The following is a 16,315-nucleotide window of genomic DNA, read 5'->3' on the forward strand; positions in this document are numbered from 1 at the left end:
AAACCGGTAAGAAACTGAAACACTCTAAAATTCATTAAAAAAAATCAAAATTTGCATAGTTTTGTATACATTTGTATGGAAATTCAAATCCAAACTAGAGCAAAAACCAAAACCAACCCGGTTACAAATCGATTTAAGAAACCGAAGACAAATCGAAACCAAACCGCACCAAAACCGAAATTTTCTTATTGGTTTGGTTTCGGTTTCAACTTTTCCACACCGAAACCAACTCAACCCAGACCAAAACCGAGCCGGACCGACCAATTGACACCCCTAACTGGGAGGCACTAGTGTATGACAATATCTACCTAGTTGCACGACTACTGCATTAGCACCAAGGCCAATGGAAGTGTGTGCATAGGCATCCAACTACATGTGCATAGACATCCAACTACATCCATCCATGCACACATGCATACGATAAGATTCGATCTCACAATCTCTTCCCTTAGACGCCAACTCTTCAAACCAAAACTGCCACCGCTAAACTCAGCTAGCGTTTATCTGACATAGGCGAACGAACAACTTGTAATATCCTATCCATGACGAAGAGTATTTATTGCAATTTACCAAAATTCTCATATTAACATCACCTTTACTTTGTGCTTACATGATATCACCATTCGGTGTTTCATGGTAAGCATGACATCAGCAGTCAGTTGGGGACAGTAACAATTTCCATACTTATCTCTCTCTCTCTCTCTCTCTCTCTCTCTCTCTCTCTCTCTCTCTCTCTCTCTCTCTCTCTCTCTCTCTATCTATTAAATGACAAGCGAAGCACTCTCGTTTTTTTGGTAAGAACGAAGCACTCACTGGTCACTGGTTGTCTCCTCCTTCTTACCTTAATGGATCAGCTGAAATACCACCTAATCGGAGTCATCACTGTCTCGATCATGATTTTCCCGGTGACATTATCCAACGTCAACCAAAATAGTTTTTCCTTTTCTACTTTCAATCAAACCCATTTAAACCTCTTCTCCGTTCTAGGCGATGCATCAATCTCTGAAAGATCATTGGAGATGACTCCAGATTCGATGAAACCCAACATAAACCTCCAAAAAAAGTCCGGTAGAGTTCTTCTCCAACAACCATTCAAGCTCTGGGAAGAAATAGTTTCATCAAGATCACTACATACAAGATCTTACAAAATTGCATCTTTCACTTCAAAATTTCTCGTAAACATCTATCGTCCTCCACTTTCAAACATCGGTGAAGGTATGGCTTTCCTTATTGCTCCTGAAGATTTTTCACTTCCATCAAATAGTCATGGCCAATGGCTTGGGTTAACAAATGAAACCCTTGATGGAAACCCATCTAATAAGTTCATAGCCATTGAACTGGACACAGTGAAACAAGATTTCGATCAAGATGGAAACCATTTGGGTCTCAATATCAACAGTGTTCGATCTTTTAAGACTTTCTCACTTTCCAACGTTAATATTCAGATCTCCTCTACTAATCTAGTTGTTTGGGTTGAATATAATGGCCAGACTAGAATTTTGGAAGTTTATATGGCTAAGGAAGGGGAGAAGAAACCTAGAAGTCCATTTATTAGTGAGGAAGTGAACCTAGTGGAGCATTTGAATCAGTATTCCTACATGGGTTTTGCTGGATCAACAGGAAATAACTATGCTGAGATAAATTCTGTACTGCAATGGGATCTTATAGTGGAGGAATTGCCTAAACAAAAAGATTACACTTGGGTTCTAGTGTTGGAGATGGTGGTGGGAGGTCTTGCAGGGATGACTATATTGAGTGTGGTAGCTTACAAGCTTCTTGGGTGGTTGAATAAGGAAGAGGAGAAGAAAGATATGACGTTAGGGGAGAGGCTGAAGAGCTTACCAGGGACACCAAGGGAGTTCACTTATAAGGTTCTTAAGAGAGCGACCAATGATTTCGATCAAATGCAGATGGTTGGACATGGTTCATATGGAGTTGTCTACAAAGGGATATTGCAGGAGGAGAATATGGAAGTTGCAGTGAAGATGTTCTACAGAACCGTTGTTAAGAGTAGAAATTCTTTTCTATCTGAGATTTCCATCATCAGTCGGCTGCGACACAAACATCTCGTACCATTGATTGGTAAATTCTTTGTAGCATTTTCAGTGTTTTAGTGTTTTGTTTAGAACCAGTCTGCATGACTTTTTTTTTTTTTAATCTCAATTGCTTTTGTTGATAAGATCTTGGAGATAGCATCTAATGAATTGATCAATCTTGAAGCGGAAAAACTCAAACCCTAGGGGTTTAGACATAAGCAGGTTAACCCTAGTTATCTTTCTAGTAACACAGGATTTATTTATTTATTTATTTTTTTTGAGTGTGGAGACTAAATCACTGTTTTTAAGAAGCTTACCTAGAATCAATGAAAATCACTTGGTTCAAGAGCTTCACTAGACCTATGAAGCTCTTTAGTTCTCAGAGAAATTGATTGGAAATCTTGGTGTGGTTATATAAGTACATTTTTAGTGTTTGGGCCTAGCAACTCAACACATTTCTTAGGTTCTTTTGGAGTTTGGGGTTTGGTATTTTTACGAGTCGCATCTCTATATCGAGGGAATTTATTTTTTGAATGTTATTCATTTTATTGTGAAAAGAAATAGAAAGAGCATAAAAAGCACATGATTTCATATTTTATCCGTATTATATTTTACATTAATATTGTTTGTGGAATCAATCAAAAAATCATCCTAATTGAACTATGATAAAACATATAACTTGACCTTATCCAACTCATTGTATTCTAGGAAGGGATGCTTTTTGGAGTTTCCATTGATTCATTTTCAAGTTCCAATTACGATTTAGGGAAATATTTTTATTGCATTAGGTGGATTATTTATAGCTAACCAATACATAAAAAGACATATGTGGAGAAAAAAAAATCTAAATAGCTTTAGATTTGTGAACTCTTATAGCCCGTTTGGTAACAATTATGTTCTGAGAACGTCGTTCTTTTACAAAATCATCTATTTATGTTACTTCATTAAAAGATGATATTTTGACATTTGGTGAACCTATTCTGGATCCCTTCTGGGGACAATTCCTGGAGTGAAATGACGTTTGGTAAAAACTGTTCTTAGACCCGAGACATTCCTCATAGCCTCATGAGTTTGGGGAGCCACAACAACACTAGAGCCACTACTACTTCTGACAAAGGCTGTGGTTGAGCCCCAATTACAATGCCGCCTGCTTTGACCCAAAGAAGCCATGGAATCAATGCATGCAAATGCCCCATTTGCAAATGAAGTCTCTTGGGATAGTCCAGGATTGAACCCCAGTGATTCAAACCAATTCGTCCTGCCCACCTGACTCCCTTGCCCCTCAGTTGCGTTCATCTGCAACAACCTCGTCGGAATGGGCTTTCCGAGTGTTGCCTGAATCCAACCTCCTTGAATCTGGAAAATTTCATGTCTACCTTCAAGAATTGAAATGCCTCTACCAAAGTCCATCTCCAGACTACCAGGGTCTTCACAAGCCTTGTCTGCAATGATATAGTAGTGCAAGTCAATCTCTACTTTTTCCACCAAAGCTTAAATTATATGGAAATTGCTCTTCATCAAACCCCATTGTCTAATCTTTCTCTACATTGTTCCAATAGTTGCAGAAAATCATAGAAGCTAGAGTAGCACACAGATGAAAAAAAGAAGAAAATAAGAATCCTTAGAAGAGGAAAATGGGAAAAAAGCGTATGGTAATTCCTCTCTTATTTCTGTGCCAAGAAATGAACCGGTTCAAAATATCATCTCAAGCGTGGGGATCAAGTAACACCTTTTAGGTGTTTCTTCATTTAAAGATCATCTTAGGGGAAATAAAATACAAATATAATCCCGAAAATCCCGATAACTTTAATCATCCCAACCTCAAATCCAAAGCCTTCTATCTCGTTCAACAAAGAGAGAAGCCACCCCTATTACCAAGGGCCTCTATTTTCCGATCACAACTGCAAGACGTTGAACTTCGGTCGCTGAACCTCACTACTCGACCCTGCTCAATGCTCTTCTCAAATCTTTGCTCCTCATCTTCTTCTCCGTCCTTGGCTCTACCCTGTGTTGACTTTGCCAGTTCTTCCTTCGAGGTCAACAATCCCTTGGGAGAAGGGCAAGGTTCAAGTCTCCCTCTCTCTCCTCTCCATTCATTAGAAGGCGTCGCTGCTTGACAGAGGTCTGATGTTCTCCAATTGTCGCTGCAACTACGGCTGAGCTTCATGCCCCAATCACCACTGTATTTTCGGGATTAGATTTGTATTTTATTTCCCCTAAGATGATCTTCGAATGAAGAAACACTTAAAAGGTGTTACTTGATCCCCACTCTTGAGATGCTATTTTGGACTGGTTCATTTCTTGGGCATAGAAATGAGAGAGGAATTACCAAATGCTTTTTTTCCCATTCTCCTCTTCTAAGGATTCTTTTTTTCTTCTTTTTTCATTTGTGTGCTGCTCTAGCTTCTATGATTTTTTGCAACTATTGGAGTAGTGTAGCGAAAGATTAGACAATGGGGTTTGATGAAGAGGAGATATAAGGAAAATCAGCAATTTCCATTCAATTTAAGCTTCGGTCGAGAAAAGTAGAGATTGACTTGCTCTATATCATTGCAGACAAGGCTTGTGAAGACCCTGGTAGTTTGGAGATGGACTTTGGTAGAGGGCTTTCAATTCCTAAAGGTAGACATGAAAATTTCCAAATTCAAGGAGGTTGGATTCCGACAACACTCGGAAAGCCCATTCTGACGAGGTTGTTGCATATGAGCGCAGCTGAGCGGCAACAGAGTCAGGTGGGCAGGACGAATTGGCTTGAATCGCTGGGGTTCAGTCCTGGATTGTTACAAGAGACTCTAGCTACAAATGGGGCAACTGCATACGTTGATTCTATGGCTTCTCTTGGTTAGAGTAGACGGCATAGTAATTGGGACTTGACCACAACCTTTGCCAGAAGTAGTAGCGGCTCTAGTGGTGTTGTGGCTTCCCAAACTCATCAAACTATGAGGAATGCCTCAGGTCTGATAACGGTTTTTACCAAACACCATTTCGCTCCAGGAATTTTTCCCAGAAGGGTTCCAGAACAAGTTTACCAAACGCCTAAATAGAGTCAAAATATCATCCTTTAATGTAGTAACACAAATAGATGATTTTGTAAAAGAACGACATTCTCAGAACAGAATCATTACTAAGCGGGCTCTAAAGTTTCACAACCACATATAGAACTAGAACAAAAAATAGTTTTGGGCAGAGGCTATTTAAAGGTTGTCTTGAAGACCACTAGCAAATTCTTATTTTATTTTTAAATAAGCCTTTTTTATTTCATTTTGTGTGGGAAAACTCCGAAGAAGGAGAAAATTTGTTGCACTAGTGTATATAGGGCATTGAACATACATATAGTGGTGGTGGTCATTTTGGGGCTGTTGTAATCATCTTTATTTTCATTGCCCAATGGATTTTTTTTCATAAGGCCAACAAAGAATTTAATAAAGAAAGAATGAATGAAATACAAGATTTCCTAAAAAGCAAACAAAAACTCAATTCCCTACTCCATCTTTGGCATTGCCATCAGCAAAGAGAGGGAATTAAGACTGACAACACTTCAATTAACATGATCCAAGGATCAGGAAATTGTGAACCTCGGCTTTCCCACTGCATCCCATTTTATGTCATTGATAGTGAATCTTGGGGGGGCTAACCCACTTTGAAGAGTATCGAGTAGTTGTCGCTTGCTTTGCTAAACCATCACCAACATTATTAACTTCCCAGAAACAATGATAGACACTGCAATTAATCTTATCCAAGTAACTCATAAGCCACAGCTATTTGCAATTCCATGGAATCGCTTTCGTCAGAACATGCCAAACCACAGCCTGAGAATCACATTCCAAATCAATCCAGGTTATGTCTAATAACTTGGCCTCCCTCATTGTTTCAAATGACACAGTAAAATCACCTCCGAAAGTTGTAGAAACATCATGGAAAGAAGAAAAATAGAACAAAGCTAGCCCCAGATGATTTCTCACAACTCCTCCCGCTCCAGCATTAATCAGGTTTCCTAACGAGCACCCATCTATGTTGATTTTATAACAGCCCACAGGAGGTTGTTCCAAAAGAGTTCTCTAACTGATTTCAGCTTTGGAGATGCCCTCACTAGCTGAAGAGACGCAAACAATAGCAAGTCTTTAAGGATTTGATAATCACCAAAGAAATAATGGTGTGATTTTTCAGCTCATTAAATACCGCCTTCACCACTAGATATCTTACTACAATTTTCATATCTTCTTTGATTCCTTTCTAGCCAAATATGGTGAAGGTCATAGATTATTGTGACCAACCAGGTTTGCTTACATGGCGAAGATAAAGCCTTCCTTTTTCCACCAAGAAAAAGGTTACTAGATGGAGGAAAACTAGACCATCTCAGATTAAAAAAAAAAAAAAAAAAAAGGCTACTTCCACATCATCTTCGAGAATAACAATGAAGAAATATATGATTTATAGACTCAGATTCAGCTTGGCAAAAAGAGCATCTAGAGACCAAAGGGACAACATAAAACCTGACCTTCTCATCCGTTGGAATCCTGCCATGAGCCACCCAAACAATGAAGTGCTAGAAGAAATTCCTTTAGCCCAAATTGTGGCATACCAAGGAAAATCCATTGATTTGGAACGTAGATCTTCCTAGGTCGAGTGGACTGTATAATTGCCCGATTGAGTAAGAGCCCAAATTTACCTATTTGCCTACCAAACCGAAGGAAGGGAAAAATTCTTGACCTGATTGCAAATATTTTGCAGAGGGGAAGAATGCACCTACGAAAGATCCTACGTCCCATTAATAATAAAATCCACCACCTTCACCTCTAAGGGTTGCTCAGGGTCGCAATCAATAGAATCTCTAATTGGAGTTCTAGTCATCCATCGATCCGACCAGAAAGATATATCGGAATTGTTAGCCACATTCCACCTTTCGTTTGAAACCATGAACTCCCAAATCTTCTTTATTCCAGAGAAAATAGAAGAACAAACATACAACGATTTGGGAGAGCCTGATAGTGATAAGAAACGACCCCTCAGAAAACTTGCAACCTTTGACTTATTAGTTTTAATGTACTAAGCTAGTTTTGCAATCATAGCCATATTGTCATCCCTCAATCTAAGAATACGCAAACTGCCTTCAGACTTAGGTCTGCAAACGTCCGACCACTTAACTGAAATTGTTCTTGAGGTCTCTGCTTCCCCACTCTAGATAAAGTTCCTAATCCGATGTTCCATTAAAGAAATAGATGCCGCTGGCCACAAGTATACTGCAAAATTTTGAATGGGAATGCTACGAATTACAGACTTGACAAGCTCAGCTCAACCCACCATAGACAACATTTTACCCTTCCACCCAACTAGATTAGCCTTGAAGTTATATACTAGTGGTATGATCAAGTCTTTCTTCACACAATCTTTAAAAATTTCCACCCCCAAATATCAAGTTGGAAAGTTACACTCTGGGATATTCATGACCTCTTTGATACAACGTTTTCTCCACACAGGAATTTTCCCCAGAAATAGCATGCTCTTCTCCATACTTATTATCTGCCTAGAATATGATTCGAACTTGTCCAAGAATCTTCTAAGTTGCTTCACCTCTCTGAAGTCTACATTAATAAATACAAAAATATCATCAACATAGAGTAAATTTGAGGGAATATCTACATTCTTGGGACCAGGCAGAGAGCATATTTTCTTCTCCAACAAGAAAACATTAAGCCAATGGCATAGTATCTCCTTTGCAATGATAAACAAGATGGGGGAAAGAGAGTCCCCTTGGCAAAGGCCCCCTCCACACCTCAAAAAAACCCATCAGTGCCACCGTTGATCAGAACCAATAGCTAGGTAGATACCAAAATCCTATGCAACCTATCAATTAAGCAATGAGAAAAACCAAACTTGAGCATAACCTCAAATAAAAATATTCAGTCAAGTGTATAGTATGCCTTCTGAATGTCAAGATTGAGCACGATATCTCCTCCAAATGACTTGGTGTGCATCAAATCTTCCAATTCTGAAGCTATGCAGATAATAGAGGAAATAATATTTTCCATCTGGAATGCCCCTTGCTCTTCAAATATCAGCCTAGGCAGTAGAGAAAAAAACACATGGCCAATATTTTTGGAATTATCTTGAAAAGAAAATTCCCAAGGCATATTGAACAGAATTGACTCACCCTAGACGCTCCAGCCACTTTAGGTATCAAAGGCAACAAGTTCGAATTGATCCGTTTAGTGATGACACCCTCAAAGAAAAAATTATGAACATCCAAAGTGACTTCACGACCCACAATACACCAACACGTCCTAAAGGAGGAGCTTGGGAAACCATTAAGAACTGGGGCACTCGATGGATCTAGGTCAAATACTGCAGCTTTGACATCATCCTCCGTTGGGGGAGATTTCCAGAAATATGTTCTCTTCCAAATTGATAATTGCACAAATACATTCTAGGATCTACAAGCACTGCAACTCCCTCAAATTTCTTATGAAATCTCTCAAATTGGTCAACCACAAATTGGTCTATGGTCGAGAAATACATCAAAGCCCTAGAAAAGTCCCCTTGTATCTCCCATCCTAGCCCTCCATTGCTTAAGCCACTAGCTCTAGGAAAGCTAGCGGCGTTCCCAAACTCCACTCTTAGCTTATAATCATGTTGATCCCTTTTCATTGATTCCGTATGCTTCATTAATATTTAAGTAAAATTGATGACAAAAAGATTTGCAAGTAAACATTTTATGTTGTAAAAACCAAACATTTTTCCTTTTTTGTGGGTTTATTTACTTTGAAATGATAGAAGTTTTACTCCAAATCCAAGAGATTGCTTTGTGAAAAGATGTTTCTTTATATATGGATCCCACTTTTTAGATTTCCTTGAAAGTTCCAATTATCCTTATTGTTACATTAGCTGCTATGTGTTTTGTATCCTTCTTGCTTCTTTATTTTATTTTATTTTATTTTTGGCTAATGGATTATTTATAAAATTGTTATAGTATAAAATTGGCTTGTAGATGCAAGGCAAAACTAGGTTACCTTCTAAAAGCAGAAAATGATTGAAATTTCAGTTGTTTCACTTAATGCATAGTATTGATTAGGAGCTAATGTATTTATCGTGGACGAATATTTGTCGTATTTCATTTGTTTGTTTTCGTTTTATTTTTTTTTTATTAAGTGATCTTGAACCTAGATGTAGTTATAATGTAAATCTGTTATCTTGAAGGTTATTCTAAGATTTCTATCAGTTTATTAATTGAGTATCTAAGATGTTGCATTCTAAAAGGTTGCTTGAATCGACTGTAATGCAGGAAAATCTGACTGAAGCTATACTGTTTTACATTGTAAAACCACTAAAGATTTATGGTAGATAATTTATAATATGGTAGTGTATACATTTATAAGTATGAATCTTTAGCCATGCTTATTTTTATTAAATAAGGTAATCACAATTTTTTTTCCCCTTTTTTCTTTATTAAGAACTCCTATATCTCAATATAGTTTTGTGTTTCATTGATCATTCTAAAAGAAATATCTACCAGGTGCTCCATAATTTAGTTTATAATCCTTTTGACCCTATTTCATTGGTTCCTTATAGCTCATTAATTTCTAGGTAAAAATATATGACAGAAGGATTTCCAAGTAGGTAGACATTTTATTTTATGAAAAGCAAATATTTTCCTTTTAGGTGGGTTTTATCTACTTAGAAATGACAGAAGTTTAACCCAAATGCAAGTGATGTTTTGTGATCCCACTTTTTAGATTTCTTTAAAGTTCCAATTATAGTTTAACAAAATTTTTTTTTGGCACTAGATAGTAAATATATATTATTACCCCAAAAGAGAGAATTCACACATGTTTTAGATCTCTCTCTCTCTCTCTCTCTTATTTTGTTCTTAAATGCTTATTATTATATTAGCTGCTATGTGATTTGTATCCTTCTTGTTCAGTTCAATGATCTTGCAATACCTAGTTTACCATATTATTCTCTCTTTGAAATGTCACCTTATATTTTCAACTTCCATGAGTTTCCTTAAGAATATTATGTTCTCTATTGTTTCCATTAGTACTCCAAATCACATTGCCATCTTTTATTCATTACTGCTAATGTCATATCTTTTTTTCTTTCTTTCTGGATCATTCAGACTGTGTTTGGTATGCATTCTTGAAATAGATTCTGGGTCTAGAGCGCATTCTGAAGCAAGAACATGAATAAGAATTGGGTTTCAGAATGAGTTCTAGACCCAGAATCTATTCCGAGAATGCGTACCAAACACAGCCTCAAACTTCAATGACTGATTGGTTTCATTGTAGGGTGGTGCCATTACGAAGGTATGCTCTTTTTGGTGTTTCAATTCATGCCAAATGGTAGCCTGGACGACCATCTATGCTCACAAAGGAAGCTCAGTTGGGACCGTCGATACAAGATAGTGACTGGAATAGCATCTGCCCTACACTACCTTCATGAAGAATATGACCAGAAGGTGCTTCACAGAGACCTCAAGCCCAGCAATGTCATGCTAGACTCCAACTTCGAAGCTCGCTTAGGTGACTTCGGGCTTTCAAAAGTCCTTGAAAATGGAGAGAACTCCTATGCCGGCAATGGTGGCATCTCTGGAACCATAGGCTACATTGCACCAGAGTGCTACTTCAATGGCCAAGCCACCCAAGAAACTGATGTGTATGCATTTGGTGCACTTGTGCTTGAGGTCGTGTCTGGTCGGCACCCATGCTGTGTTATTGCTGACTTTGACACACTTGTTGATTGGGTTTGGAAGCACTATAAGGATGATTGTCTCAATGAGGCCATTGACAAGAGCTTAGGTGATGAGTATGTTATTGAGGAAGCAAACTGCCTACTGGTTCTAGGTCTTGCTTGCTGCAATCCAATACCAAGTGAGAGGCCGAAGACACAGGCAATCGTCCAGATTATCTCCAAATTAATTCCACCACCTTATGTACCCCCGGAGAAGCCCCTAAACCAAATGGAGCAGCTGGAAATGGGACTGAAATCGATGACCGATATTCCGATGGTTGCGACGTTGAACTCATTGTATTGTGCATCAGATCATAGGAGCCAACAAAGGGAAATCCATGAGTATGTTGGAGCTGAATCTTCCTGCAACTGCATTCACTAGAAAAAATAATGTATATAGAGGAATAAGGCTTAAGGTGAAATGGAATGCCAATGTGACTTTGCCATGCTTAAGTAACTATGTCTAGTGGGTAGAGGTACTTTTGTTGGGTCACACTTTGGGCTCAACTGCATTCACTAGAAGATATAATATATATATATATATATAATATAATATAATATAATATATATATATATATATATATTTATATAGTAGTTTTATGTATTTTATCTTGTGACAAAATGGAGCTTAATTAATAAGTAGTGTCCTTGCTTTCCAATAGGATGTCTATTTTCCAACTCCCAAAACAAATCTCTCTCTCTCTCTCCATTTTATGCTAAGATTATGTTTGGTGGTTAAAAGAGGCAGTGTTTCCTGGTGAGAACACTGTACTAGGTGAATAGGTTTGCCCCTTGCAATTTTCATGGCAAAACTAAGTGTCAATTAAATGATATATTGGCTTCACAAATGGCCTTTGATGCATATATGTAGATGTAATATCATCTGGTTAAGACATTTAGAGAATAGAAAGACAATAGAGAGCCCACCCAAATAAGGGAAGAAAAAACAGGAGGGGGAGGGGGAGGAAGCATGGATCTGGATCCTCTTCATAGAGTCCATGGACTATAAAGTGATCCCACGGCTGGGAGGACCCATGCACAAGTCTCAATGTCACCCCAGCTGTGAGATCACTCTATGGTCCATTGGCTCTATGGAGAGGAATCCTATCCGAGGAAGCATATATAGGCCAAGAAGAAGGCAATCCACTAGAGTGGGGTGTTACATCATCAGGAGGACTAGAATACTCCAAGCAAAGACAATATGATGTACACTTCCTATAGTTATCCATGATTTCAGATAAACACAAGCCAAGCATACCTCTAAGCTCATAGATGATGAGAGTCGCAAAACTACTGATTCATCCTGACTTACTAATCCATCTCCTGAGATTTCTTTCATATTACACATGATACTCTGAGGCATAGATGCTAGCTTACCCACATGTTCACAACAAGATGTCTGTCGGATTAGTTACGTTCGATGTGTGTGTCCATTAAGCCAAATTTAATTTGATTAAATTAATTATTGCAATTCTTATTATGTGATTGTCGTAATTATTTTGACAATAAGCAACTGTCCATCTTTTACCGTAGATCCATCAAAATTTCTAATTTGATTTTCCAAGCGCGAGACACTTTATTCACTACCAATCATCAATGGATCATCACCCTTGGGGTCTCTCTCAACCTTTATTGTCTCTTGTTAGATCTCTTTTAATACCATATGAGGATCATGTTGTGTTGATGATTGATGGGGTGTTTGATCAACTCTCTAATAGGGCTGGATATGGACCTCTATTCTTTTAACCTCATGTGTCGGTGCAGGCCACTGTATGGAATAGCTTCTGTGTTTACTATCTTCATGAGAAATTCTCTCCAAACAAATAAAAAATAGAGAGATAGATGAACCTCTTTCATTGTTAGAATCCCTTTGTCGACCCTAAAATCGCAAATTGCCACATGTACCCCTGTTCCCCGGATGACCCTGATATAAAAGTTAAGTGCGTGTCCAAAACACTACAAAAAGAGTTCTAAAAGTTGTGTAACTTTGCTAACCGTCCAATCTTCAGTCTTGGCACCGATTGCGCCGCTATGAAGTGAAAGAGTGTATGCTACGCACACCATGGTTTTAAAATCGGATCCAATCGGTCACGAATCAGGATCCCGGATTGAATAAGAGCGGGTCAATTTGAGACGGAAAACTCTCGTGCGATGGCCTTAAGAAGTTAGGTGCAATGGCAAAGATTTGATCACGGGATCTCGCTTCCTGAGGTGGAGTACCGTGTTCCCTCCAAGCCATCTGCACTAATCCTTTGGAGTTTCAATTCACTGGTAAGGTATAATGGTATATGGTCCAAATCACTTTTTTTTTTTTTTTTCTTTTTAAACAGGGATCAATCCATCCGATCCTAATTATTACTGATCTGATTCATATCAGTATCGATAGATCGATCCCAATTTGATCCCAAGTATATAAAAAATAGTATAAACCAACGAGTTATCACCGTTGGAATTGACTAATTGTAGGTTTGATTTGACCTGTGAAAATTGTTTGCAATGACTACATTGGTGTAGTGAGCACTCGATGATTGGGACCCCCTAGGGAACATGCACAAATACTCTCAATTGTCCAATGCTCACCACACCTCATCGCTCGCTACAAAGGATGTGGATTCCGATTCAACATACCCCCACTAATATTGCTCCTTGGTCTTATAAAAAATGCTGCTTGCCTAATGAGGACTTTGGCCTTAGCCTTATGATCTATGGGTGCCAATCAGTCGGTTCGGTTCGGTTTCGATCTAGGAATAAGGGACACCAAAACCAATCCGTTAAGGAACTCCGGTTTTTGGTCGGTTTCGATTTTGGTCCGATTTGGTTTCAGTTTATTTCGGTTTTTCAATATCGGGTTAATATCGGTTTAGATTGATTTATTATTGGGCTTGAACCATAATGAAATCTTACATTCATAACTTACAGTGACAAGATTTAACGAAAAAAAAACACTTTAAATGATTAAATCATGGTTTATCATTTAAGGGAAAGATAACTAATATTGAAACCATTGGATAACAAATTACGAAGAAGGTAACTAATATTCAAATCACAAAATGAATAGGATCCTATTATCCAATCATTCATTTAACTATCCAACTAGTTTTGTATTGTGAACAAGGAAATCAATGGAAGCATTACTACAATTTAAAAATCAATTTCTTTATTCATAACCTAATATTCAATGATTTATAATATTTCTCCATACAATAAAAAATACTCTCACTAATATTGTAAAAAAATAGATAGTCAATTCATCAATTTATAATCTCATAATCATTCATTTTTTTATCGGTTTCATTCAGTTTGGTTTCAATTTGGTTATTGGTCAGTTCTATTTGGACCGATTATCAACTGGTCCCAACATACCTCAGATCAAAATCAATTCAATAAGGATCGATTTGGTTTGATTTGGCTTTAATCGATCGATTTTAGTTGGATTTATTGGTTCAGATTAGATTTTGACACCCCTATTATTAGGGGTGAAACAGGGTCGGGTTGGGCCGGGCTTCTCAAAACCCTAAACCAACCCCTAGGTCCCAAAACTCAACTCAATCCTAACCCAACCCTACCGGGTTCAGGGTTGGGTCGGGTTGACCGTAGCTGGTCTTCTTAGTGGAATCACATTCTGATAAGTATGATTCAATTCCAATTTCTATTCCAAATTCAATTCTTCAAACCACTCCACTACCTTCAAACTCTAAAAAAACATTGACTGTAACTAACCCTCCGTCCCCTAAATTCCTCAAAGTGCTGGCATGTGCTAGGAGTCTAAAGAGAAATGGTCCATTCTACTAATGAAGTTCTCTTGTCGGTTTTTCAAAAGCTTAGGAAAGTTTCCTTGTCTTGTTTTAATTACTTTCTTCATTCATACAACAAGATGTAATGACATTATGGGCTAAGTTAAATCTTGGCACAATGGAAGTCCGTGTGGGCCAAGCCCAATCCAAAATATTTAATTCTAAATTTCAATAATTCCATTTACTACAATAGAGAACTCAAAGTTGAATGCAAATTCCAATGTAAAAGAGAAACAAGACTTGTTCTTCAAAGATGAGTTTTTCCTTTGCCTTTGTGCTCTCTCTTTTGGCTATATTGATCTCTATCATATTCTGGTTATACAAAAAACTCAATGACACCAATAAGAAACTCCATTGACTAGTTGACTAGGAGAGACACTTGCATTCTACAAAGCACAATAATAATCAGGGTTAGACTCAGGGTGGGTTAGAGTAGGGTTGGGTATTTTATACCTCAACCTAGGCCCGGTCCAACCCCACACAAGGTTGGGTCGGGTTGGCCCTCATAGTCCGGTTAAATAGGGTTCGACCTCAAAACAAGCGGGTTCGGATCGTCAGGGGTAAACTTACACCCCTACCTATTATGATATGGTCCCTACCATGGAGATTTTATTTTATTTTTTTAACAACAACAATATAAGACCACAAGGGGGAAATAGTCGAGGTGTCATTAAAAAAATACAAATTTTTTGTTTGTTTTTTATAATAAATTATAAATTAAAGGCAAAAGGATAATAATACTCTTGTTACCGAAAAACAAAAGGATAATAATACTCTCTCGTAATCCTCTCACAGCTGCTTCCTCTGCGCACTTGTCCCACTTTGTATATATTCATTTCGTTCAAAATCCCAGAATCCAATTAAAATTCTCTGCAGGGGTTTCTCTCTCTCCTCTACGCCTGCGGAGAGTTTTCTTCTGCAGCTTTAATGGCAGGAATGTAGCGGTGAAGCCAGACAAGGGAGGACCAAAGCTTAGAAAATTAGGGTTTTTTGAAAGAACGAAATGCCGTTGACGAGGTATCAGATAAGGAATGAGTATAGTTTAGCGGATCCTGAGCTTTACAGAGCTGCCGATAAGGATGATCCCGAAGCTGTACTTGAAGGTGTCGCAATGGCAGGTCTCGTCGGTGTCTTGCGTCAGTTGGGAGATCTTGCTGAGTGAGTCTTACTTTCAGTCATTTTATTCTCGCCTCGTATTTTGCTTAGTGTTATAATTCTGGTGTTACAACGTCGAAGAGAACGTTGAGCTATTTGGCCTTGAGTTGAGGTTTCTCTGTGACTGATTGAAATGAGCACCAGAACTAGGATTTGGCTATGCATGTCGTGCTCACGAGATAGGAATTTGGTCTGGAATCTTAGATCTGCAAAACTAGGAAGAGTAGAAAGACGGTTAGCTTGAGTGGTTCTTATTCAGTCTGTCTTTCTGCAGCTTGTATGTCAGTTGGTAGAAGTCTAGGTTCGAATTGGGACTTTGTGTGATTTGCTATTGTAATCCCTGTGGTTTAGAAAATCGCCAAACAACTATAATCTAATCTGCGATTTTAATTTATAGTCTCATTTGTGAGGGATTGAAATTGTGTGGAAATTTTTAAATTGAAATACTTTTTCTGGTCTGATTTGATATACCTTTCGAGTCTAGGTGTTGATGAAATTTGTTATTTCAGCCATTTTTTGTTCATGAAGGATGAGGGGGTATTTCTGTGATGATTTTAGTTTCTATTTCATTTAACCTTAAAAATCTTATCGTACCGGGGGGGGGGG

The 16,315-nt window shown here is 38.1% G+C and overlaps 2 protein-coding genes across 4 annotated transcripts in view; both read left to right on the top strand.

Moving 5' to 3' along the window:
• The first annotated feature begins 769 nt into the window (after positions 1–769).
• On the top strand, positions 770–11,276 carry LOC122061343 (probable L-type lectin-domain containing receptor kinase S.5). 2 transcript variants are annotated; one of them, XM_042624576.1, is made up of 3 exons: positions 770–1,215; positions 1,491–2,082; positions 10,319–11,276. In XM_042624576.1, exons 2-3 carry the CDS (start codon positions 1,512–1,514, stop codon positions 11,140–11,142), a joined length of 1,395 nt encoding a protein of 464 aa, XP_042480510.1. In that variant the 5' UTR covers positions 770–1,215; positions 1,491–1,511; the 3' UTR covers positions 11,143–11,276. The 2 variants fall into 2 exon arrangements, with proteins under 2 accessions (XP_042480510.1, XP_042480509.1); XM_042624575.1 differs by having other exon boundaries at positions 770–2,082.
• A 4,043-nt stretch (positions 11,277–15,319) lies between these two features.
• The window catches only part of LOC122061480 (protein SCAR2-like), a 13,196-nt gene continuing 12,200 nt past the window's right edge, over positions 15,320–16,315 (top strand). The window contains exon 1 of one of the 2 annotated variants that reach the window (XM_042624748.1): positions 15,320–15,712. In XM_042624748.1, coding sequence (XP_042480682.1) covers positions 15,558–15,712 — 155 coding nt within the window. In that variant the 5' untranslated portion in view covers positions 15,320–15,557. The remainder of the gene's footprint in view (positions 15,713–16,315) is intronic. The other variant, XM_042624749.1, reaches the window with a different exon arrangement.

Source organism: Macadamia integrifolia, chromosome 14 (genome assembly GCF_013358625.1).
Source record: "Macadamia integrifolia cultivar HAES 741 chromosome 14, SCU_Mint_v3, whole genome shotgun sequence".
Lineage (NCBI taxonomy): Eukaryota > Viridiplantae > Streptophyta > Magnoliopsida > Proteales > Proteaceae > Macadamia > Macadamia integrifolia.